The sequence below is a fragment of the Ambystoma mexicanum genome, chromosome 7p (assembly GCF_040938575.1).
Source record: "Ambystoma mexicanum isolate Mex_15411 chromosome 7p, UKY_AmexF1_1, whole genome shotgun sequence".
Taxonomy (NCBI): Eukaryota; Metazoa; Chordata; class Amphibia; order Caudata; family Ambystomatidae; genus Ambystoma; species Ambystoma mexicanum.
The window spans coordinates 953,168,244-953,194,753 of record NC_090939.1 but is presented as its reverse complement, the minus strand read 5'-3'; the positions used below and the strand labels follow the sequence as shown (position 1 = coordinate 953,194,753).

Genomic DNA, 26,510 nt, shown 5'->3' with positions numbered 1-26,510 from the left:
GCAGTGAGTGGAGTGCAGGAAATTCCATGTTTAGAAAAGGGATTTTTTTTGTGCTGCAGGTTTGGTTCTTGGGGTTTATGTCATGATTTTTGAAAATGTGAGTTCAATTGTTAGGAGTATGGAGACTCCATTGAATCTTTGTCAGGTGCTCCCCAGATACAAGAAATACCATAAAAAATGGTTGAGGGGAAACAAAATGCAAAATGCTTACTTCTTGGGCTAAAGAAGTGTCTTACGATAGGGGATATATGTTGGAAAAGTTCCATACCTTCCTAGTAACTAAATGTAAAGTTTGGAAATTGGAGAATAGATTAAACATCTTGGCGTTATGGAGGTTGTATGAGAAGGTCCATAAAATGACGATTGAGGAAGGGACGAGAAAGGGTGTAGGAATTTGTTTCGCCCCGCACCTATATACGTGCTATCCTGTGTTGCCCGCAGATGTATATACCAACCAATATATGTCAGGGGTGGCAACTTGGCTCAAATTTTCAAAAGATGGCATGATGGAGAGCAGATGGATAACACCTTTAGTAAATGTTTGATGGTCTTGAGTGGAAGGTGGAACAAGAAAAGTCTATTCCATGGTTAGACCAGCATCGAAAATGGAGATGGAGGAACAAGAGCGAGGGAGAACTGTTAAGCGGTAGAAGCGATGAAGGGAGTAGGTACCCCCCCACCCCAATCATTACAAGTTAGATTGAGGATAGCAGTTGAGAAACAAGAGCAACAGAAACAAACAGTAAGGTTAGCAGAGAATGAAGTAGCACTGTTACGACTTAGCAGGAGTGAATGACAGGAAGAAGGGAACAGGCAAATGAAGGATGTTGAGGAAGGGACATGGAGGCATGGTTAGATCCTCATTAGGTTAGATAGATCAGTTATAAAGGGAGTAAATGTGGATCTAGAGTAAAGATGTGCCATCACAGGTACAAAATCAGAAAGAGGAGAAAGAGGCAGCATGCTATGGGAGTGCCAAATAATCTTCCATCCCCATAGAAAGATTAGGGAATGTGGTAACAGGGACAGAGTAGGACTGTGAAACAGATGACGAGCAGGAAGGACAAGAGGTAATATTTGCGCCTCCAGCTCCAGTAGTAACCAGGGAAAGCACACCATTGGGCCTACCATGGAGCTCCCATGACTGTATGGAAAGGCCAAGGACAGATGGGGGGGAAAGCCAGAGTAAAGGATGGGGCAAGTCAATTCCCACTACTCCAAAAGGGTCAGAGGAAGGCATATTATGTTGGGTGGTCACACATGGACCAGAAAAGCTAATGAAGACGCTTCCTTCCATCACTGCAGGGGCGGGGAAGTGGATTTATGCTTTGGAAAAACAAACAGCTGGTATCATGTTAGCGATTAGAAACTGGGAACATGAAAAGCCTTGTCACGGCCTTGATAGGGAAATAGGTCGATGAGTTCTGGATAAAAAGCATGATATCCAGGGTTCAATTGAACACCAACACTCATGAGGGAGCGGTCTTTAATAATTATATGGCACAAGTTTGGGGGCACTGAGAATGATTTACTCCAAATACGGACGATAAACTTATTTTGGCAAAAACGATTAAGCTAGATGAGGATCCTGCCCCCATATACAATTCATTCAAGAAATGTGGAGGGCGAAGCATGGGACAAGAATGTGGCTATCATTTACCACATATTAAAAAAATGGGACTCCCGGGGGGGTCGAGAGGGTGACTGGGCACTGTTGTGAGTGACGAAGATGGCCACTTGATTTGGAGGCTCAGCAGCCCGGGTCCTCTGTACGACATCCCTTGGCCCAGGCATGCATACTACGATTAAAACAGTGAAATCAGATGGCAGAACTAATAAACCATCGTCTAGTGAAGTTTGGAACCCGTGGAGCGTCCCTAACCGCTTCTGTGCCCCTGAAGCTGCTGGCGCTTCGCCGTCACTGCGGGGAGGCCCACATTGCCCACCCTCCACTTACGACACTGCTCGCCAGCCCCCACTGCCTTATACGGTGGGTGCTCTGTACCGCTCCTCTTCCGACGGAGGTTGCCATTCAGCTGGGATCAGGAACACTTAACTGGTGCTGCAGTCAGACGGCCCCTTGCTCGGGACTCTCCAGCTTGTCCTGCTGCCTGGCTCTGGTGGGGACCTACTCGATGATCCTGCGACGCCTGTGCGCAGCCCTAGGACCATTACCTGTGGTGAGTGCATGCTGCGGAGTAGCAGCCCCCTGTCCTCCATGCTGGCAGTATGTTTGCTTGACTACCCCAACCCAGACCTGCCCTGTCTCAGATATCACACCAACTGCACACACAAATTAAGGGGCCCACTGAGTACTCTCTGGTAGTGACTGGGGAGGGCGCGCACGGCCACTACCTCGCTGGGCTTTCTGTGGCCCTTGGCCTGTGCAATATTGTACCACTAGCTGTGGGCTGTTGTGGTGCGCAGCTGCATATGACCTAGCTGCCACCCCTGTCCACTTGCTCTGGCGATGCTCAAACTGCTGTGGTTGGAGGCCTGCATCAACAACCTCTCTTGGCCCCTTCCATGTTCTTTGCCCCCCCCCCCCCTGAATTGCGGTCTACTCCCGGAGGTGCTGGTGGAGATAGGGACTCCTGGAGACTCTCATATCAATCCCCCCCTTGCACGATCCGCTGAAACCTGAACTTGACCCCTGCCACTACGGTGGGCCGCATCTACAGGGGCACGGTAAGCCCAGTCAGTGCCCCTCTAACAGAGCGACCCTCTGCACACTCCCTGTGACGACTCCTGCTGCATTGCTCCATCAACATGACCATGGGAGGGGGGGCAGGAAAGAACTCAATATATACACTCAGGGCAAACCTAAAATCCAGGGAGGTGCCGAGGATGACAGCAGTGAACCTTTGGTGCCAGAGGAGCGCAGTGAACTCCAGCGAATGATGGACTATATGCAGGAAGGTTTCGCAGTCTTAAACTCCAAGCTCTATGACATGAGTGGCACAATCAGTGCTATAAAGTCTTGTATGAAAAAAACAGACATGTCATCACCGAGGTGGAGGCTCGAGGGGTGACAACGGAAGATGACATCACGGGTCTAAGGGCTGACATTACCTCACTCACTTGGCAGCTGCAGTCCGTCAGTAAGAAAAATTAAGACCTATAGTCGCGCCTGAGGCGCAACAATTTATGCATCATTGGTGTTCTAGAAAACAATATGGACGGCCCTACGGAAGATTTTATTGAATATACTCTTATCCTTGCTGGATGGCCCTCAACTCTCACAGCAGTTTGCAATAGAGCCGGCTCACCACTCGTTGGCCCCCAAACCTAAACCAGGGGCCCCTCCCCACCCAATAATCGCCTGGGCCCTTAACTATCAAGGCAGGGACGTGCTGCCGAGGGCTGTCAAGGGGGAGCTAATGCTGGGCTCCAGCAGGATCCACCTGTATCCCGATTGCAGTACAACACAAGCAGAAATCCTTTCGGGCTGCAAAGAAAGAGGATTCGAGAGCTGGGGATCAAATACGCTATGCTGTACCTGACCATGTTCAGGATCAAACATGCTCAGAAGGTATATTTCTTCACAATACCCGAGGAGGCCATGACATTTCTGGATGACCATTTACCTGGATGATCCCCACTCCAAGCATGCTCACTTGTCTCATTGGCTTGTCCCTGTTGTGAAACTGGTTCTGTACACATTGCATCTTTAACACTTGTGTAAGTCTACCTGTCAGGACTCTCCGCTGTTACTTAGTTCCTGGTTACTTGCAGGATACACTAATAATTTGTCTTAGATATGCAACGTTCTGTTGTGCTGTAGGCCGGGCTGCAGTCGGCATGCAGCCCCCAATGCAAAGCTGCAAAGATTGTTGGGTTTTTGGGAGTGGGGTATTCATCCCTCTGATTGGGAGAGGAGTGGGTTAGGGTATTAAGGGGAGTTAAAACAAAAAGTGCTCGACATGTGGGTAATGTTTACGGGATGACAGTATCCCTCTTGGATTGGCCTAGTGAAGTACTCTTTCTGCTCATTCTGGGCTCACGATCTACTTTGTGCGCAGACTAGATGGTGGACAAGACATTGTGCTGCATGAGCTGGAATGTGCAGGGATTGGGCAATCCTGTGAAAATGTGTAAGCTTCAATTATATATTGACGGCATAAGGCCCGCATTTTATTCCTGCAGGAAAGACACGCACTGGCAAATTTGATAAGATATAGGGCACACAGCGCTATTATACGGCCTATTCCACTCAGTGTCGGGGAGTCATGACCCTCATTCATGAAACAATACCATATGTACACAAGTCTTCAAATATTGACCCACTGCGCCTGTATGTTCTGACAGACGGGAGTGCTCATGGGCCAGGAAATAGTGCCGATGAGCATACATTGACCAAACAATGACAATCCAAAATTGTATTCTCAGATTACAGACCTACTGGCATACCACCTCTCGGTGCCCATTCTGTGGGGCCGAGTTTTTAACAGCATAATTACCAGCCTCCACAGATCTGGGAGTAAAGTCTGACAACTGTCTAGAGATTCCCGTGCAATAATAGAAGGCCAAACTAGACTAGGGATGGTAGAGGCCTGGAGACTGCTACACCAGTCTACCCATATGTATTCCTTTTACTCTACCGTGCACAACTCTCACATGTATAGACATGTGGCTGACATCCAACACCCTCACCAGCCGCATTGACACTCACAATGGGGGCGGCTGGAGAGGCGAGACGTCCATGGAGGCTCAAGCTACTGGCACTGGCTGATCCGGTGTTTGCAGCTGAGATGGGGAAATGTGTTGAGGAGTACTTTGAATTCAACACTGGCTCAGTCAGTTCTCATGCAACCCTATGGGATGTCTTCAAGGCTTTTATCCGTGGCATGGCCCTGGCTAAGAAATCCGGGTTTCATAAAGCAATACGCCGGGATTATTCAAGACAGCAAAGCTACTCTAATTCGACTTGAAATGCAATACGCGGCAGCTACGGTTGCGCCACACTCGGCCAAATTAAAAATTAGCTTGGTAAGTTCAGGAAACATGCCGATGGAGAGCAGAAGCTCTTGGACAGTCCGGGACTGGCAAGGAAGTATGGTGAGGAGGGGGGGGGGGGGGGGGAAGGGGTGCCCAAGTTGTTTGCATTTCCTTGGCCACGTGGAGGGACCTCAGACTCCAATAAAACAAGTTATTGGACTCCGGCAAGAAATCACACTTGACCAATAGTTTATAGAGAAAATGGCTCGTTATAGGCACTTTATTCACACATCACACACACACATATATAGTCCATTATATAAAAAAATAAAAATAAAAAAATAAAATCGAAAAATAGCATCACAGAATGGTAGCGGAAGACACCTTCATCTTGGCCACCATGACACGGCTTAGTCCCAAAGCAGGTAGGCAGAGAGATCACTCGTACTAACAGGGTCTGGAGCGGAGCGTCCTCCCTCTTTGCATCACCCGGGGGTCCGGTTCCATGGGGGGGAACCCCACCCCTCTAGGTTACCAGACTAAGAGCAGACAATAAGCATAAGGAGCCAAGAGTGGAAAACCCCAGCCTCTCTTCCTTGCCTGCTTTCCCAGTACCCCTTATCACTGCACCTGCAGAATGCTCCAAACTCCCTTTCTGGCTCGTCCTTCGACGGACAATACAACTATTCCCCACAGTTAGTTCATCTGACATTATGTGACCTTGCCTCCGCTGCAGAAATTGCACGTTTACTTACTGAGCCCACAAAAATGTAGGCTTTAAGAGTAAATGGAAGTGAATGTCCAAAATGGACACGCATCGCACCATGTTTTAGCTCGTTTTTCGCACGCGCACTACACCCGATAAGACTGCTGGCCAGGGTCATGCGGCAAGAGAGGTAGTCACCACATTATATTTGTACAGCATATGTCTGGAGTGTTAGCCCACTCGGAATGGGAGGCGAACCGTGGGTTTCACTCTTTCTATGCAGCACTCTACACCAATGTGGAGTCTGCCCCCGAAGTGGAGTCGTTCCTCGATGGTCTGCCACTCTCTGTTCTGTCCGATAAGGCTAGGGATGCACTGGATTGTCCAGTGACAGGTAACCCGGGCTATTGAGGCACTCCCCTCCGGTAAGGCTCCTGGTCCCGATGGCCTGACCATGGAATTTTACAAACACTTCAAATCCTGCCTTGCTCCCCAACTAGTCGCCCTACGGGAGGAATCATGTGCACTGGGGGCACTTCCTCCTACATTACGGGCATCAGTAATTATGGTATTGCTTAAACCTGATAAGCCAGAGGCACAGTGCACCTCCTACCGGCCCCCCCCTCATTGACCAATTCAGATGTGAAAATATTTGCTAGAGTACTAGCCCTCCGACTTGCCCCGTACATGACACTGATCAGTCGGCTTTGATCCTGGCCAATCCGCAGCGTTGAACTCGAGTCAATATCCTGGCCCAGATAGACCCTGGTGCACAGGCGGTCGCGGCTACACTCGATATATCCAGAAGGCCTTTGACTGTGTCCTGGTAATTTCTGTGGGCGGTGCTTAAGAAATGCAACTTCGGTTCTCGCTTCACCTCTTGGGTACGTTTGTTTAGATGCTCCCTGTGGCCAGGGTCAGCACAAATGTGCGACTCTCGGCTCCTATCCCTATGTGCAGGGGGACTAGAAAGGGCAGTCCGTTCTCTTCCTTGATATTTGCCATTGTGATGGAACCCCAAGCTGACCTGATCCGTCATAGACACTCGCATAGACGGATCAGGCTCTTGGGCACCCCAGAGATCATCTTGCTATATGCAGATGAAACATTGCTGTCTGTGTGTGACCCAGAGCTGCATCCAGCCCCTATTCTGCAAGACATCCTTGCCTTTGGCACCCTATCTGGCATGAAGCTAAACTGTGCTAAATCTGAGCTATTGCCTTTAACAGACACCACTGTGGCTCCCCGGGACCTCAAGGGATACACCTGGTCACCCCAGGAGATTAAATACCTGGGTGTTATGTAAAACGACAGCGGGCCTCTCTATATGCACGAAACTATGGCAAATTCTTGCTCCAGCTCTTGCAAAAGCTGAGCGAAACTTCCTCTCGCTATTGCAGGGAGAGTGGCACTTACCTGTTCAGTGACAGCCCCCCCCTCTCCCGCATGTTAAGATCGAGCGGCTCGCTGCTGATACGCGTGATATGCGGTCACCGATTCTGCCACCATAATGGAAGGCTTCCAGTGATGCCGACCACACCGGTGCCACGGCACTTACGTGGGGCAAGATATGGGAATTAGTGGAAAACCCCCACCCATTCAATGGTAGCCTGCCCCTGTGGATTTGTCTCCTGACAATCCCCAAAATAAGTAAAGGAACTGAAGACAAATGGGCGCAGGAGGGTTATGCCACATTAGGGAATGTCTATGACATGAGATCCTTTGTTGAGTGGTGCGACCTGCTGGGCCCCTGCAGAAGCTACCCTTTAGCTGGCTGCACTAAGCCAGCCTGCATCACGCAATCCGAGGTATGTGGACGGAATTTCCCTCACAACCCCCAGACAAGCCTCTGCTTGGCTATAGAGGGTACCTTGGCTCATGGCCGGGTAACAATAATATATAACCTGCTGCAAAGCAGAGCCAATAAACCACTCACTAAGCTCCATGAATCCTGGGCTACAGACATTACTGAAGTTCTGGGAGACAATGTGTCTACAAACTCGCACTGTGTCACTCAACTCCAGATTTCAACGTATGCAATTCAAACCGCTGCACAGGTTTCATTACACCCCTGCCAGGCTTAATATTTTCTCACCAAGTCGCTCTTCCCTCTGTCCGAGATGCCATACAGACAGGGCAGGATATATTCAAATGGTATGGGATTACTCGAAACTACGGGAGTTTTGGTGGGGGGGGGGGCAGCCTGTGAAGTATTATCTAAAATGTTTGACTGTGTGGTTGAGCCTAGCCCCTTGTCTGCCTATTCCACACATTTTATTTGCTCCATTCACAGTTCCACAAGCAGGCTGGTCTATGCATGCTTCTCACTGTGCCAAGTATACTGTTGGGGCTGCAGCCGCATGTGCCTCTGTGGATCTGTGGCTGCAAGCCGTCACATGGGCCTCTGACCAAGAGGAGCAATGGATTTCACTGCAACTGACTTAATGTAAACCCGTTGGACATACGGCCCCCCTTCCGAAGTTACCTACAGCTGCTGCATGATGAGCCGGATGCCATGCCTGCAACTTCTTGCTCTTCATCACTCCATTAGCCATACAAATACTACTGTCTGGCCTTTAGTCAACATCCGTACTTTTTGTGCTCAGCCCAAATTCAAGAAGTGAGGTTTGATTGTAAATGTGAGACGTACCACATTGTTCTATACTGCCAATTCTATTTTCTTGTTGCAATGTCAAGCACTCAAAGTTTGCAACAAAAAAAATAAACTCCCCCACCCACCCCCGACAGAAGTCCAGCATGCTCTGAATAAAGTGGTAGGAATAGAAGCCAAGAGTTGTCAGGAGATTCAAGCGGACATTGTGCTGAACTGGGGTTTATCCTAGCCTTTTAAGATGGGTTAGCAATACCTTAGAGATGGACGGTGGATGCAGAATTTACTCAAACATCAATAATAGAAACAACTCTGGTAGTTGCCAAAAGATACTGTTTTAATATCAATTATCTAAAACAGGGAGTATAACGGACATCAAAGGACGTCCCTAATCACGATCTCTCTCGAGACTTCTCAAAGCATTTACTAAAAAATTAGATTCTCATAGTAAAAAAATCGTCATAGGTGACGTTTAACCTACGTACTACTAATGTCATCCTACATGGCAAACTACAAAAACCTAGTGGTGACCACCTGCTGAGTTCCTGGCTGATACTGAGAATGCACCAGTTACTGGGCCACCCCTCTGATCTCGAGCCCAGGCCCTGCCAGTTGCAGGCCTGCACTGCCTCCCTGGCAACCCCTGCACCTGGGGACTTTTCTGTATCCCTACAGTCCCCCTACCAGCACTTATGTCTGCACTTACCTTGCACTTGCCACCAGCTGGCCGTTTTTTATTTATTCCATTATCCCATGTACTGCACTTTCCCCTCCCACCTGCACTTTTCTCTTTCCCCCTTCCCATGCACTTGCTTGATCTGAACGACACCTGGCCTAGTAAGGTTGTTGTCAGTCTTCCCTCTGTTCCCCATCCCTTGCCTCGTCGCGCCTTGATACACTTGTGTATAGGTGCATTATAAATACCATATCATATAGGTTCTACAAAGATCATCTAGGTATACGATCCATACTCGTTTTTCTTATCAGGTAGGGCAACTAAGCCCTTCCCTAAAAGGTCACTAAAAAGGTCACTAAATATACAACGTTTAATTGGCTGTATAACTATAGGACCTTAATCATACGGTCCTCTAACATTTGTTTCTTTCTAACCTCCGTCAGTACCTTCCCAACCTAGGTCAGCAATACGCAGGCTGAGAGTCCAGGTGCAGATAAGCTAGTCTTAACCATAGCTTCCCACCAATTAGCATATTCAGCCATCATCACCTCAGTGGTCCACTGTCAATTAGGTCTTTAAACTTGGCCTTGAACATGTTCTTTGCTCCGGGGGAATTCAAGGGAGTGAAGGCACTCTCTGCCTTCATGCACAGGTGTGACCATCACGCTCATCCAACTTCTCCACACGTGACTAAAACCACGAAATTGAGCTTTCAGTGCATTAAAACGCTATTCTTTAATAGACTTCTGACCTTTTTTTTTCCATGCCTTCTGAACAGGAGCTTCGTTCTTTCACACGATGTGCATCCACTGTCAGCTCAACCCAGTCTGATATGGCCTTGGCTTCTTGGCGCATCCAACTTCACCTTTCTGAGCTATCCCCTGTAATTCACTTGTTTTCCAACTGCACCACACTTGGAAAATGGAAAAAGTGGCCTTCCTTCTTTTGCTCAGCTCTGCTATTGGTACGTATTGGGAACATCAATCCTTTACTGCCTCTAGTATATACATATATGTTCATGTTGGAGCATGCCGCACTCTATTCACTATAAAAAGCTAGCCTTTAAGAATACATCTGCTTGTGTTTCTTTGCATGTGCACATATGAGATAGCTTGATATCTTCATTACCTTTGTAGCATAAATGTTTCTTCATCTTGATTCCAAGATGTCATTTATCTCAATACTTTCTTGATGCCTTATAGAATATCCACACTCTCTAGTCTCTGCATCTCTTCGCTAAACGTCAGCTTTGTTCTATATTACGTCACCATTCTTCTTCATCATTCATTCGCTCCGTTTCTTCAGGGATTTCATTCAAATAGCCATCATATTGCCCCATATGCAGGTAGGCTTTCCTCAATGGGAACCTTGCTTCCCAGATTCTCCTAGCTATCGGTATCTTCACTGGTACCACACGGGTCTCACACTCTGGCATCCAACATACGTGTGCTGTAGGTGAGATGGTTGAGGTGCGGTACTTAGCTCCTTCTCGACAGTGCCTTTTTGTAAAAGGCAGCAGAAGGAAAGAAAGCATGGCGCAAGCACAAAAGGCTGAGGCCAAGCTGGTTAAAAAAAGCTGGCAAAGATCTGTTTAGAAGGAGCGATGATAACCAGCTCAACAGAGGGACAATCAGGACAGCAGGGACAAATGGGAGCCTGAATTGGGCAAGGATGGAAGTGACAGGTACGCACCTGGACCGAGACCAATTAGAGGATTTCAATGGGGTAAGGGAGAATTGTCACAGGTGGAAGGACATTTGGCAGGTTTGGAGGGATGGGGTCCCAGTTTAATGAGCCGATAGGGAGGAGGTTATGGAGGAATGTATCAAGTGCAGTGTGGGATGGGAAAATGGGACAGATTGCAAGGGACTGTCGAAACCAGCCACAATATTTCAATGCAGATCCTCCACAAATTAATCCCCCAACCCTGCCATATGCCCAAAGCTCTGTGCCATCGCAGCAAGTCCAGGTTGATCGGAACCCGGGAGCTGAATAGCACAGAGCTATGCACCCCCATCGACTGTCAGCCCAGGCACTGCTACAGGCTTGGGAGAAAAACCCCTCTACCCCACGGCACAGTCACCCACTACACCAGAACAAGGGTGTTCAAGGAAATCCTTTTGTCGCTTCCTGGTGCTCATATGTGCCAGGAATAAGCGAGCCCACAGGGATCTCGCATGTGTCCAGTTCTATCGGTTGATACTGATCTGAAAGAGGAAACTGAGATAGGAGTAAAAGTAGGTAAGCAGATATTTTCATTTATGGTTGACACAGGGGCCACAAAAGTCAATGCATTAAAGGGGAGTTTCCCCTTTCGGGCAAAACGATGGCAACACAGGGGTTTTCTGGAGCTGTCCAGTCGGTTGCTTGCACCTAGGATCTGCGTTTCAAGGTAGGGAAGCAAATTGCATCTGCCCTCTTATTATGCTGCAAGAATACCCCGGTGAATCCTTTGGGAAGGAACTGCATAAGCAAGCTTAATATGTTGATTGCTTTTTCGAAAGACAGCATAGTATGCTCGACTCCAGGATTGTACCCGGTGAGAGAAGCAGCGCTTCCCCCCACATATTACATTAACAGGCCGAGCAGGGGGGTGCCAGTACATTCAGCATTGTCTCTGTATGGGTTGATGATAGTGTCGAGAGTTGGGTCCCGCAAATAGAAGATCAAACATGGCGTATGCCTCTTGAATTTGTTTTGCCCTATTGAGTCACAGGAGATGGAGCCAGGGACTATTGTTACCGTTTTGTTAGAAGCAGTAGTTGTCAATAAGGACAGGGTGGTTCTTTCTGGCACCAGGCACACATGAGTAAGGAGGCGAATGGCGCACAGTATTGTAGATCGATCTGACCTCATTGTTAAGAGGCATTTCCGATGAGCAATTGTTCGAGGAAGTGGAGGACACAGGAGAGATGGTCTTTGAGATTGGGGGTGCCTTGTCAGGTAACGATGGAGCAAAGTGAAGTACCACAGACAAGGTTTGGTCGATATCCTGGGGCCTGTGCCTCCAACAGACAAGAATAGATTTTTAAAAAAATGTAAAAGTATATGGCATCCTTGCTTACATTTCAAAGCGACCTAAATTGTATTTTCATTTAACTATCTATTGCGCTTGAACTACAACTCCCAGGCTCGTCGTACTTCTCGTACATTTTTAGTGCTGTGTCAGGCAAGCAAGCGCTGGTTTGAGCCAGTATTTAATGGCACATTTCATTGTTCGTGCTATTTCAATTTGCACAGCTAGTTACTGCATTCTATTCATTTTACAATATTTTAGCATTGATTTTATAGCTCCCCAAATTCGATTTGTAAAAAAAACTGAATTCTTGATGCATTGTATTCTTGCCTTGCTTACATTTCAAATCGACCTAAATTGTATTTTCTATGCTTTTTGGTAACATTCAACTCGTATATTGCGCTCGACCTACAACTCCCAGGCTTTTTGTAGTTGTCCCGCATTTTCAGGCACGTCAGCCCCGGCGTGTCAGAGCTGGTTTGTGCCGGTTTATGTCTCGGGAGTGCCAACAGATGCCTATATTGTGCCTGAACACATATTTACAACTAACAGCATCTTTTATACATCATTCTTCTAGACAAATATAAGTTATATTCAGGATAACATCTTGTTGTGAACTTCTTACTGCTATTGCTGCACACGTCGAGAAATGGTTTAGGTTGAAAAATATAAAAAAATAAAAAAAAATTAAAAAAAAGGGGTCGCGTTGACCAAAAGTTCTAAAAATGCTACCACCAAAGGTTCGAACACCAAAAGTTCGAACCTTTGGTGGTAGCATTGAAAGAAAAAAAAAAAGAAAAAAAAAAGGGGGCTGCTGGGGTGTCCCCCGCATCGCCCCGCTCACTATACTTCATGGTATAGTGAGCAGGGTTTGCGTGTGACACCACCGCAGCCTTCCGTTTAAAAAAAAAAAAAATTAAAAAAATGTAAAAAAAAAAAAAAAAAAAAGGACCCTGCAGCGCCAGTTCCCGATGGCGAAAGTGAAAGGGAACTGGCGCTGCAGGGAACCAGCGTGAAGATGAAGGTAAGTGGGGTTTGTTTATTTGGGGGTGTCGGTGGGGGGTGTGTGTTATGGGTGTGTTGTGTGCGTGAGAATGTATGTGTGTTCGCATGAGAGAGGTGCGAACCTTTGGTAGTTCGCACCTTTCTCATGCAAACGATTTGCCCGCAGTACTTCAGCCGCTGACAAATCACTCGGATTCTCGAAAAATGGCATGCTGTGAATTTTTCAAGTCCCGTCTCCAAGTCTAAACACTCTGCAAGCCCACTCATTGGACGAGGTCAGACTGCTGGCTGTTCCCTAGCTTGCAGAATAGCAAAAAAGCAAAACACACATGTGGAAAATGAGTCTTTATCTATCAGGAGTCAGTCCTTAAAAACAGTAACACATGCAGCTGCCACCAGTTTTGTTAGTTCCTTGTCTGCAAGTGAGCGCATGGGCGCCCTAGGGCTTTTGCGCTATATACATGTTATAACATTACATTAGCCGTGCTGCTGAATTGTCCGATTTTATACTTAACTCAAATGCTGATTTTTTTACCATCACAGAAATCTGGCTTCGGGAGGTATTCCTACATATTAGTAATATTTTACATTTTGATCGCGTTGGATAAAAACGTAAAATTAGGTGGTGGTGAGGGAATGATTTACAGAGAACACCTGAATATATTTAAGTCAGACACCCCAGATTTGGAGCACTGTGAATCTATGGTAGTCAAATTGATTTTGAGCGCCACAACTACACTGAGTATTCTCTTACCATACAGACCTCCCATGTTAACTGTGAATTTTGAGGAAGCAATAGACTGTCTTGGGCTGCCTCTAAACCTATGTCGCTTTTTGTGATACATGATCAAGTTGCCCCCTCATTGATAAACATTCTTGAGGTTCTTGGGTTTAAACATCATGTAAAGACAGCTACACATAGTACGAGGAACATTTTGGATTGGAATGTGACCCAAAAAAAAAAAAAAGTCCTTTCGCTTACAAAACGTTTTATCTGGTTGCGTTTACACCTAAAAGTCCCATCATGTCTCCGTAGTATTGATAGCTCTTTGTGCATATGCAAAGAAACCAGCCTTATCGCGGAGTACTCAGCAAGTTACACGTGACGAATTCAGAATTACTGGTCATCCCTCAGTTATTCGGTTTTAAGGAAATAATCCTTTTGATGATCGTTTTGTTCATTTTCACACCATCACCAACGATGCCGCCTTTAATACTCTGGCCATTAGGTGCCAGTTTATTAAAAAAAAAAATCAACGGTTTACATCAGAAGTTTCTGCAGCTAGGAAAGTTAAACGAATGGCTGAACGCAGCTGGAGAGTGACCCTTCTGACTACTTTGAGGGCCTATAAGGATGCAGCTAAAAGCTTTAAAGGTGACCATTGTTAAAGCAAAAGAGATTAAATTGAACGAGCGCATTATTACTGCCCAAATCGAATTCAAGAGTTATTCTGCATGAACTAAAAGGCACTCCGCTTAAGTGCATGTTGTTGTTAACTCCCAGTTAACTTTCAAGAAACATGCATCTCACCCGAGCTCCTCTTGTTCTTATATTACACTTTTTATGGCAAATTCGCCCTTACCCCTCTGAAAGAAACAGGGCCTTGATTGCAGCAGCCACTATGAATACAAAATTGGATTATTGTAAGTCTCTTGGTAGGGACTTCCCAGGCAAACATAAAAAAGCTGGAGCTGACTCAAAATGGAGCGGTTTGTGTGGTCTGTGTAGTGGATCGACGGTCCCATGTATCCATGGCGCGCCAGAAACTGCATTGCTCCCGGTCAACCAGGCAATACATTTTAAGGGATCTAGAATGGTATACAAATGTCTAACTGGTGATGCCCCTTCATATCACTGTTCCCGGATGAAGAAAATGCCCACCAGACGCACTTTGCGGTCATATAAAGATGATCTCTTGACTCAACCTCTTTTTTCTTAGAAGAAAATGTGGAGGTTCAAGTTTTGATTCACAGGCACCTACTCTCGTCCTCCAAGATCAATTTCATCAGTGGCATAATTCAAAGAAGTCTAAAACATTTCTCTTTGATAAAGGGGTGGATTGATGCTCCGTGATATTTAGATGATGCTTCTATGTTTGTGTCTCTTGTGGGTGCCCCGAGGCCCCCACAGGTGTGTTGGCGCAATATAAAAACTTTATAGAATAGAGAACAAGTAGTGACAAATATTTCACAACTGGGTGAAAGGGCTAGTACCGCGTTTTACACATTTCTAATTTGCCAGAGCAGGCGGTCGCAGTGACCAAGCAATTCAGGCTGGACTGCCCCTTTTGGGATGGGAGCAAGCCCGATTTGCATATGGTCTTTCCCCTTTTGTAATGACTTGGCAGACTAATGACCATAGTCTGTATGATTGCCCAGAGTAAGGTCAGAGGTTAAAATTAATCCTGAACCTTCCAGCCATCACCCCTTTTGTTTTGCTAACTGTAGCAGATTACATTTTTTAAAACATTTTTTAGCAGGAGTCCTTGGTTCCAAAGCCAATTTACCCAATTCTCTAAAATGTTGTGCCTGAGCAAATCTCTCAGCTACCTCTGCTTCAATCCATTTGCAAAGTGCTACATGAAATCGCAAGAACTGGTCATTGTGTTGCATCAAGAAGTGTTTACGGACAGCTCCACTGAAGTCTCCCTACTTACTTAGAGAACATAGGTACAATCACCAAGGGAGGGAGGGGATAAAGGTGTTCCAAGGGCCATCGGTTCTCAATGAAAGGTGCCCTTTGGACCACCACAACGCCTACTTTGGCAACCCTTTCTTCCTTGTGAAAAATGTAGAGCATCTTGACGCCGGTTGCAGGAATTAGTTATTTAACACGTCTTTTCCTAAAGAAATTCACTGATAATGTGTAACCCAGTCCCTCGTTTTACCCTGGTGTCAGATGAAGGGGATCCTGCCCTGGAAGATGTGCTTTGGGCCAGATTGATCATGCCTACGATGATCTTTTCATTTTTACTCAAATGATTAAGAGCTTTCGTCCCAGTCAAGTGCTGCCCAGCAGGCAGCAATTTATTGTTAATGATCACGAGACCATGCTCATATTCTGTGGCCCTTCTGAAAAAATGTAAACATCTCTGAAACGTGCCCAAGCTCGTTTTGATAAAAACTGATGGGCCATTAGAACATAAAAGACAAATCCCTTCCCATCTGCCCCCAAAAGTCAGGGTTGATTGAGTAATGATTAATTTGTAAAAGGAAGGAAAAGGAAATACTTTGTAAGTGCATTTTGAGGGGCAATTAGGTATATTGGGTTATAAAAGTGTTTTGTACATACCAAGATTTAATTGTGCTCTGCACCATTACCTGCCAATGTAGATTAAAGATCCGATTGTATAATGTCACACTTGAGCAACTGATTCAGTCCAGATTCTCCCTCTATGCAGTCTGGTGACTAGAGTTCTGCATTTACAACAGCTTTAGCAGAGAGAACGTGTACACAAATAAAACCTCTTTCCTCTCTTTTGGCTACCCCAGAGCATATGGTCCCTGAATGACCAGAGGGACATGCAATAGTATTTTGTTATTTATATATAGCGTTCGCGCTGCACAGAGAATAAGAATGGTACAATGTAACAGCAAAGGCAATGCCAGCAATAAACAGAAGCAAAGACCACCAGTTTATTGGGCAGACTGAAAAGTAGGCGAGTTGTTAAGTGCGTGTGAAAAATGTGTAGAGGGGTGGCAGATGGCGCTGCACCTGCACAGGAAAGGGCCCATGGTCACCAAATATAGCATACTACCCGAATCCTTTGATGCATCGGAAACCCCAGGATTTACATTTGGGGTGCCTCCACCTGGAAGTGATTTGGGCTCCCCGGGTAACCCTTGTGCAAAACACTTACATAGAATGGTGGTGATGCATTGTTTTTAATTTCCACTTTCATCCAATTCATGATCCATGAAGAAAAGAAGCATAATGAGAAGCAACTATGTACTAGTTCCCATTAATTTGGCAGTGGGTATTGATAGCTCAAACAACCCCCTTTCCTCGAGGATACGGCTAGGTTTGAAAGTCTGTGCTCCTAGACCGGGGGAGGTGGCCATGAGTTATATGCCCAAAAATAAAAAGGGCTCACAGCAGCAGCCTGCAGGGACTACCGCTGGCTAGAAAAACTCTTCCAGCGCTTATAATAAATTGCATTTCGGTTCCAACAATACCAATTCATCCTACTTGTCAAGTGCTCTTGGGTGACTGCACCACCTTCAAAACTGTGGACACGTGATCTGGTGTCCCCAGACTATACAGCAGCTCAAACCTGCCCCTGCGGTGGCTTGCTTGATTGCAGTCTTCCTTACCCACACAGATTCTGCACCAGCGGGCGACAGTATCAAACAGAATGAATTTAATAAATCCCAGTAATTGTCTGGCACTCCGAGGAACCAGTACCTCGAGTAGCTGGGACCACAGTTAGTAAGGAGGTCAAGGAGAAACATCCAGCCAGAGTTTCGCCATGGCCACACTCTCCCCGGCAGTCAGTTCTGCCTTCTTCAGCCACCAACGTACAACTCCTTCTCCCCATAGAAAAACCTCACCAGTCACCTTGGAATTTTCCATTAGCATCAATGTCAGAGGTGGAGGCCCTGGCTTGAGCAGTTTTCCCCTACACATTGGAACGAACAATGTTCAAATTGGCCAACGTTTACATCTTTACAGGGTTCAAAATTAAGATTCGAAACCAAAACCAGCGCCTAGGTGAAGGGCATCAGCCAGTAAGCAGGAGCTACCGCTCGGGAACAAGTACACAGCGCACTGCCGATCTAACTTTCACGTGTGATGCACACTGTGCCAATTATGTGTGATCCATTATATTTAAAAGTGACCTTGGTGTGTCCTACTTATTTATTTACATTCTAACACTCCCAAAGTTAATATCACGTTCGTGTCTGTAAGGCACGAATTGGCCAGAGGAGCAAAAAGAAGCTCCTGGTAACGGTCAGCTCGCAGCAATTTCGAACAAGGTACACATTTAAATGCAGTAACCTGTCCGCTCAACTCCAGAAGAGTAGTGCATGAATTAAGCCCCGCCTCCCCCAGCTCCCATTCTCTTAATCCTTTCCACCCATTTTTATAACATAAATCACAGTGCATTCAGTCAGCGGCTGTGACAGACTCTCTGAGAGGCTTGCTCGGGGACTATTACAGGGTTCGGTTTTTCGTTGTGTGCCTCACAACTTCTACCATAATAATAAAATTCATTTTGTTAACATGACAATATGTACGTAGAGGTGTCTCTCCGTCTATATAAGGTTTCATGCTTACCGCCTATAGTTATTAGAGGACCACATATTTTGGTGTTACATAAGGAACGCTTCCTCACATCCACTGCAGAGGGACAGGGCCTTCACCAATTGGAAAACACTACTGGTTGCTTCTGTACCCAACCGAATTAAAACCATCAGATGCTAAGATCAGGAAAGATTATCAATATGATGGCCAAAAGTTCTACCTCAATAACATCCGCGAGGCCAACAAGCGCTTTGAAGTAGCCAAACGATGATGCATAACACTTCACATAACACTACACAGAGAAGATCTGTCCATCAAAAGCTACCCCCCCCTTCCTATACAAACAAAATTGATAAATACACCCAGGCCAATGTAAAGTTACACCTCTGTATCACATACACTGGTGCCTTCTGCCTCCAGAATCTCTAGCAGTTTCCTTCTGTGCTAGGATTAGGTGACCTCCGGTTTTACACTCTGCAGGTGGCACATGTGGCGATGGTATAACACTAGCAAGCTGCGTCATAAACGAAGCACACGCCCAGCATCACTGGTCCCATGCACAGCACAATGGATTCTGGAGCGAACTTCCCTGTATAGGCCAAGTTAGTACCATGGACAATAGCAGTGCCCACTTCCTACAATACTGGCTGGTCAGTGCTACAGAAAACCGGTAGCGCTAGCTTTCACTGGAAACGCATTGCCAGCGTTATATGGCTAAAAATTACAGGCCCGATTAACAGATTCGTTTTATAATGTCAAAACCCCATTGGAAAACGTCTGTGAATTAGGTCCTAACTAGGCTCTCAACCAGCATGATGGGTTCAAATCCGGCAGGATGCTCGGTATGGCACTACACAAAACTCCAATTAACTAAATATTGTAGGTCTCTTGCATTGTGAGCCTCCATCACACGTGTACTTAATACGCTAGTATTTAAAAAATGCTTCAAACCTCTGCTGGGTGAATGCTTACATTTATGGGCCCTAGAATCGACTGTGCACTGCTCTGGGGGATCGAATCTACTGTCAGTGGCAACATGGTGAAGTGTTGCTTGACTGAAAAGGAGAGGGAGGATGCTTCTCCAAAGTACTCTGAGTAAGAAGGATAAAATAAGGTTCAACGCCCCTTATGATGGTCACTTAAAAGCAACGAGGACCACACTCAAGCAAAGCAAATTAAATCAGGGGGATTTGTCCTCACCACTATAGAGAGGTTACAGTTTCTGACGAGACCTGTGCACCGTGCCGGGTTCAGATCTCCTAACTTCTGGCTTTATTGATCAAACACCCACAAAATTAAACAAGACATTCCTTCAATAGTGACCTATAAAGAGTTGGAGGCCTACAAGTCAAAAAAGTAGTAAACAAATGCTTTTAACAGGACAGAGGGTGATTTCCCCGGACTCTCCCAGGAAAACCGGGATGTTTGGTCACCGTACGGTACATGGAAAACTGCAAAACCCTGCCAGTCATGGGCCACCAAGGACCAAGTTACTTGCAGGGCTATTATGTCATGGACCACACCAATTCTAACCAGAGCGGATCTTCCAGATGTTTCTGGAGACCGGCTATATTCCATGACATCAAATGCAACGTTTCATGTTGTGCAAACAAGGGGATTGAAGGTACTGTCACAATGTTAGAAACATGGGAGACCTTACAAGATGTTACTTGGGGCCTGGAATGCTAGAACCACCTAAGGTGCCTCACACATTAGCACTAGAAGTCACTGACAGGGCATATTTCCTGGGGTATGGAGCCCATGCTTTTATGTTTTTATAAAATGAGAGCAGGGTGTTCTAAAGAGAAGTGGTAGCCATTAGAGTAACCCCTGGCCCATAGTGCAAACTGCTCATTGTTTATTCATACTGGTCTCACGTATCCTGTGTACAATGGACGACACACCTACCAAGAAAGACAAACTAGGCATCAGTGGTAATGTTTTAATGTGAAGGAATGGGCAAAGAAATTGAAACACCAAGCCCTCCCCGTTTCTTTAAGTTGCTAAAATTCACTTGTTATGGTTGATTAGGATCTTTAGAGTCATTTTAAGTGTGGGGGAGAAGAACAACCTTTGGAACTCCCACTCCCTGCACACTATCAAAATGGCCATGAAAGTCAAATTATTATAGTATGTGTTTTAATGATCTCATAAAAGTTTTATATGAATTCAATAGAAAACAATCTTCATGCGACATATTTTATTAAATGCATTCAAAAATCATTCCTTAGTCAATGAGATTCAAATGACAAATGTACAGTTTTTACAATTTGTCAGTCCATGTGGGATTGCCCAACGCGTTTCGAGAAAGATTCGATTCTTCAGGGGCTGTTAATACATTCAAATCTTCAAATCTAGTTAAAGAAACTAACATTTTTAAATTAATCAAGTTCTATTACTAAAGTATATCTCAAAGGTCTAATTAATTATTTAGGTCTGTCCAATCATGCAAATAGATCCATCTAGGATATACTTATTTGTAGAGTTCTGCAGTGGTTCAATCGTTGTATCACTAGAAGTACAGTACTTGAAAGAAATAGTTATTGTGTGTGGCTGAACCTGCATTCAAACACTCTTTGTACAGGTTGTGGTGCTTTCAGTCTGGATAGGATAGGGGGTCTTATGTATCTAAAATTAGATGTGGTCTAGATGGGATAACCTGATCATTGTAAGAGGTATTAAGAAAGGTGTTCAATGAGCGGTAAAATATAGGTAACTGATGCCGTATGCATAATTCTACTACACAGCAAGAGAATCATTTCAAATTAACATCAGTTATTATAATCCAGGATATTGACAAGCACAGTTACAAAGTTCCCAAGACCTTTCTATTCACTTTGACTCTCTCCTATATAATTGTTTATTGTGGTCCAAAGTACCACAAAGTGTTTGAATGCAGGTTCAGCCACACACAATAACTATTTCTTTCAAGTACTGAATTTGATTAAGTATTTCTAGTGGTACAATGATTGAACCACTGCAGAACTGTACAAACAAGTATATCCTAAATGTATCTATTTGCATGAAAGCATGAATGGGCAAAGCTAAATAATTAGACCTTTGAGATATAATTTAGTAAGAGAAATTGATCAATTTAAAAATGGTTGGCTTTTTAACTAGATTTGAAGATGTGGATGCATCAACAGTCCCTGAAGAAGAGAATCTTTCTCAAAACGCATTGGGCAATCCCACATGGACTAACAAATAAATTGTAAAAAAAGTGTAAAAACTGTACATTTGGTATTTGAATCTCGTTGACTAAGGATTTCTTTTTGAATGTATTTGCTAAAATGTTACATGAAGATGGTTTTTTATTGCATACAAAACTTTTATGAGATCATTAAGAAATATCCTATAATAATTTGGCTTTCATGCTCATGTGAAGGAATGGGCACAGGGTCCCTGGCTTTTACATCAACATATTTCTCAGGTGGTTGCTTATGGCTGCCGATAGCCAAAATCCCATGTTTTGCAATACATTAGAGTACAAGTATAACAAAGTGGTTACTGCTCGTTACTGCTGATGATGCAAGCTCAATTAGGACCCAGTTTGCGGCGCTAGAACAATTGGGCAGTTCAACATGCACAATGTCAGCACTTGTGATAGACGAGACCTAGAAGATGTTTACACAAAGCTAACAAAAATTATCTGTTTTAAAAAGGGTTCTCTGCTTTGGGGTTTACTAGCTTCCCCAGACTTGGTACATTATCAAAATCATTATGAAAGGATTTCCATGATGCAGGTAAAAAGTTCGATTTGGCACAATTAGTCGGAGGCAGAGAAGTGTCTGTCGCTTTGGGTGGATTGCCTTAGCAGTAGGTTCTAGAATGACGCTCAAAACAGGGTCCAAATTTGATCCCGACTTCTCGTCATTAGTGATTGATTGTACTGCGCTGGCACATGTGTTATAAATAAGGCTAATTTCCCAAACCTAGTGAGTCCCCCGGCCGCTTTGCTGGATTTTTGGGGTTTCTTTTTTTCTGCTGCCAAGATTGAGACTCTTTTCCTCCCACTCTTAGGCATGATTTGAGGTATGTCTTTGACTCTTTGTGTGCTTATGGGCTATGGGGTTTTCTTTCTGCACCATAGGGTATCATCAATTGTTTATGTGTGTGTTACACAGCACCCTCAGTGCAGTAACACATGGGTGTCATAGTGACCCCCAAACATAAGACTCCATACCCTGGGACTGACTACTGTCTCCCAGGGCATGTAAAGTCACCATTGGCTTTACTAGTCCTAAATTGTGAACAGAACCAGTACAAACCATCATATTGTGGAAGTACTGGAAGGGCTTAATTATATTGCCCCTGTGTCTGTTTTCAAGGGGGCACTATCCAGACCCCCTTGTCGAGTTTCTGGCAGGTGGCAGTGGTTACCACGCGAAATATTCCACCGGAATATTCTCTATGGGATTTTCCCATTGATTTTAAACGCACCACTTTTTGGTGCAATGTTAAAGATACCGGTGGTTTATTTATTTAATATTAAATCAACGGTTGGGTCTTTTTGCCAGAAGTCTATTCTAAAATGGCGTTTGTGTCCGTCTCCGTAACTCTGACCAAGGTCGAGCCCTTTGTTCAACTTTTTGGCGGGCTTCTCCACAGAAGCCCTCCAAATGGTGCCACTCTGGGTTCCACAGGATGGATGGGGAGGGGAATTGGCACCCTGGACTGCGTTGCCTTAGCAACTCAAGTCGGACTCTGTTCCGATTGGGCCAGTGGTGAGCCACTTAGCATGTTTGAGTGACAGCTAGGCTGTTGAATGGGGGTTTTTCTGCATGAAAGCAGGGCCTTTGGGACTGGAACTTCAGAAGTCACCACAAGACCTAAAAATCGAGAGAGGGAAGAAGCTGACCCATCTGCAACGACGACACCACCGGTGAAGCCCTGCTGCAACTACCTCACCACTTTCCCGGCGACAAGAGAAGATCTTCTGCTGGACGAATCTTTTTCCTCTGAGCTGGTGGGGCCAACCAGTTCATCCCTTTCGCCTTCCAACGACGTCTCTTGGTCGAATCGCCCGTGCCAAGCACCCCGGCGGCCGGATAGCCAAACTTCACCACTTTGACTGCGAATAAAAGGAACGCACGTTTTATCGACGAACTCCGCGGCTGGTTTCATCCCTGTGCAGTGTAACGATGCCACGTTTCCTCCTCGACAAGATCCTCTCTTCCCCTGGTCTAAACAACAAACTGCAACCACTGCAAGGAACAACTGCCACCACTGGAGCTTCCTCTCTGTTTAAGGTACTGCGTCCTGCCTGGCCTCCCTTTCTTCGGTTTGCCCAAGGTGACCCTTAAATCCTTGGCTTACCAACTGGGTTGGCCCCAGACCTTCTAACTTTACCTTCTTGAATCACCCCCACCCCTTTTGAACATTCTGCAAAGACTTTTAGTGCATTTTAAACCGTGTGATCCTGGGCACATTTTGCTTTGCTCCATTTAAAGTGGGCCTGGCCTATGAACTTTGGTTCTACAGTATTTACTGCCTTTATTCCCTTGCTGAGAACTCCTAAAAGTGTTGGGACCCGTTTTAATTCTATGCTCTGCCTGTTTCTCTCCCTGTAACTGAACTATTGGAGTGCCGTCAGGTTATGCGCTCACATCTGTTTAACAAATCGTGGTGTTTTAACTCTGACTTGTCTTGATAGTTATCAAGGGAGGTGTGTATACTTTACCCGACTGTGTTTTAACTTGCTTTTGATTTAGAGTGCTAGTATATAGCCTAAAGTGTGTTTTAAATAAATAATTATATATTTGTATACAAAGCTCTGGTCAGTGTTTGTGTGCTCTACTGTGTTTTTAGCCCTATTGTGTATACTCTATATACTGCCCTACTCTTCTTGAGAGAAGAGGGACTGCTCAGCCACAGCTACCAGGTAAACCTGGGTGGTGCAGACTGCTACCAATTGGGTTTACTGCTTACACCTGTGGTCTTTTTGCAGTGTTCCCCAAGGGAACTGCACAGGATTCTGCCTAACAATATGGAAGACCGATGGAGGGAGGGCACAGCCATCTATATCTATTGGTCCATGTAGGGCAACCTGCCTGGTTGTGCCATCGCCCTTGTATCTGGTAACCAAAGTATACCCAGCTGTGACAGTGGGGTGAGACTCAGTCGCTGCAGGTGGAACAGAGAAGCCAGCTGACATAAGTTTATTCCTCGATTGATGCTTCAATCGTTGCTTACTTTTACGCGCCTGATGTGGGCTATTCAACATTGATAGTTAATTGCGAAGTGCAGCTATAGCATGCGCCTCGGTTTCTGCAGTTACTGTTACGGGATTCTGCAACATAATGGCTGTGGCTCCAGCAGCAAGCAGTTTCAAGCCCTGCACTGGCATAACAGAAGAACATTGCAGCAGCACAACCGAAGAAGATTGCTGTGACCATATGGCAAGGCCTTATCCACCCAGTTAGCGCACTGCGGCCCCGCAAATTCCTCAATTTGGGGTTGAAATAGGTCAGCACGGCAACCCAATATAACATCAACCACCCTTGCCAGAGTGTTTTTCATCTCGCATTGGTCCTACGCCAGATTACAACATACCAATAGAAAGGCATCCAGTTTTGACGTAAGAACATCCAACGTCATAGCTAAATCGCTGCCAATTAACTGAAATGCTCAGCTTATCCTTTGTCTTGATCACCCGATCTTTAATTGAAGCATCACAGTAGAGGAACATGATTTACATATGAAACTTGACTGTTCTTGTGGTCATTTATGTCTTTTACTTGACTTACTGCTTCAATCTCTCCTCAATGCCGGAGTGACTTATGCTGGAACCAATGCCTGAGTCACTTATGCTAGTATTCTTACACGTGTAGAACTAGGTACTGCGAAAAGCCCAGCTTCTCATTAATTTGTAAATCCATCACGAAAAAAAAGTTGTTAGTCTTTGTAATCAGCAAACGGCAGCAGCATTCCCATTGACGGTGACTGAGGTTCGCATGTTACTGTCAGAAAACGCAGTAGTATTACATATAGTCGTGTCAATATTATATTGCAAATTATGGCATCATATTCCTTCTTTGAAGTAGACTACACGGATATATATATATTTTTTTAAAAAGGCGCAGAACACATGTTTATTTTGCTAAAAGGATGGAGATTTCCATCAGGTATGTGCATTTTTTTTTAAAGCATTACGTTTTAAAACAACGTTCTTATTGTCCATATACATGCAACAACATAAGGTCAATGATGCCATTCTAAACACTGCTTTGGGAAGGGTGTCGCTGCTTTTTCCGACTGCATATGCCCATATCCCCCCAGCTGCAGTATAAAGCAAGAGGCTTAACATGTCACAGCAAATGCACTTTCAGGCTGTGCACATCCAGTAGTTTATACCCACGCCCAAAGCACTGCACTGGACCACCCCCTGTAGAAACACAAATACTAGGTACATAGTCTTGTGTTCCACCACGTTCAACTGTGGTTATTCGCGTTAGGGGGAAACCCGACAGTGGACGAACACGTTTTGTAACTTGGACACTGAGCGTTTGTGGACATGGGCTCCTAACGTTGAACGACAATGCAAAGTATGTACGTTATACCATGAAGCTTAACAAAATACTAAAAACGATAACTTTGCTATTCGTGTAATCCGAAAGAATGAAAGGCTGAGAAAGCAACCTCACATCTCTACAGAAGAGGGAAACCCGGCTCACGAGTATCGGATACAGTCATGACTAACTCCATACATGCGGTGGTTATTAAGCAGCACATGCAGCGCAAGCATTGTGTTGACACGTCCTGTCAGTGTTGCATACAAGCGCACATGTTAGTGCGGCAACAGTAGCACTGCTTTTCCACCGCACTCACCGCTGCTCTTGGGTTCGGGTTCATCATTAGATACTGGTGCCATGGTTCCCACAAACCACTGTCTCTGATCAGCTGCTACCTCTGTGTATGCCTCTCTGAAACGCGCCAAAAAACTAACAGCAGTGTAACTCCCGCGGCAGCCGGAGCGGAAGCAGACAGCGCTCCACCCAGCCAATGGACACTAAACCGAGCTGCAGAAACTAACTAACCACGCCCCCTGTCTGCTTAAACAGTCTACAATAATTCATTCTTGTCCCGGCGTGGCTCAAGTAAGTTGGGCGCTAGTATACGCCACACATGGCCACGGGCTGTATCTCCCCGTGTGACGGCCACTTTAAGATCAGGCAAAAATAAGAGTTAACTACATTAACGCTTTCTTGTCATAATTTAGGAAGTTACAAGCATTGCGAATTCCTTTCGATATTTTGCGGGTTTTCGCTAGCTTTTGGCGATAGAGTGAAGTGAAGTGACTGACAGTTTGCCTGA

General features: G+C 45.4%; 1 protein-coding gene across 2 annotated transcripts in view; it reads right to left on the bottom strand.

The window, feature by feature from the left end:
* The window catches only part of POLA1 (DNA polymerase alpha 1, catalytic subunit), a 2,474,741-nt gene extending 2,448,476 nt beyond the window's left edge, over window positions 1–26,265 (bottom strand). For both annotated transcript variants that reach the window (XM_069637299.1, XM_069637300.1), the window contains exon 1: window positions 26,025–26,265. In XM_069637299.1, coding sequence (XP_069493400.1) covers window positions 26,025–26,067 — 43 coding nt within the window. In that variant the 5' untranslated portion in view covers window positions 26,068–26,265. The remainder of the gene's footprint in view (window positions 1–26,024) is intronic.
* Between the last annotated feature and the right edge of the window lie 245 nt (window positions 26,266–26,510).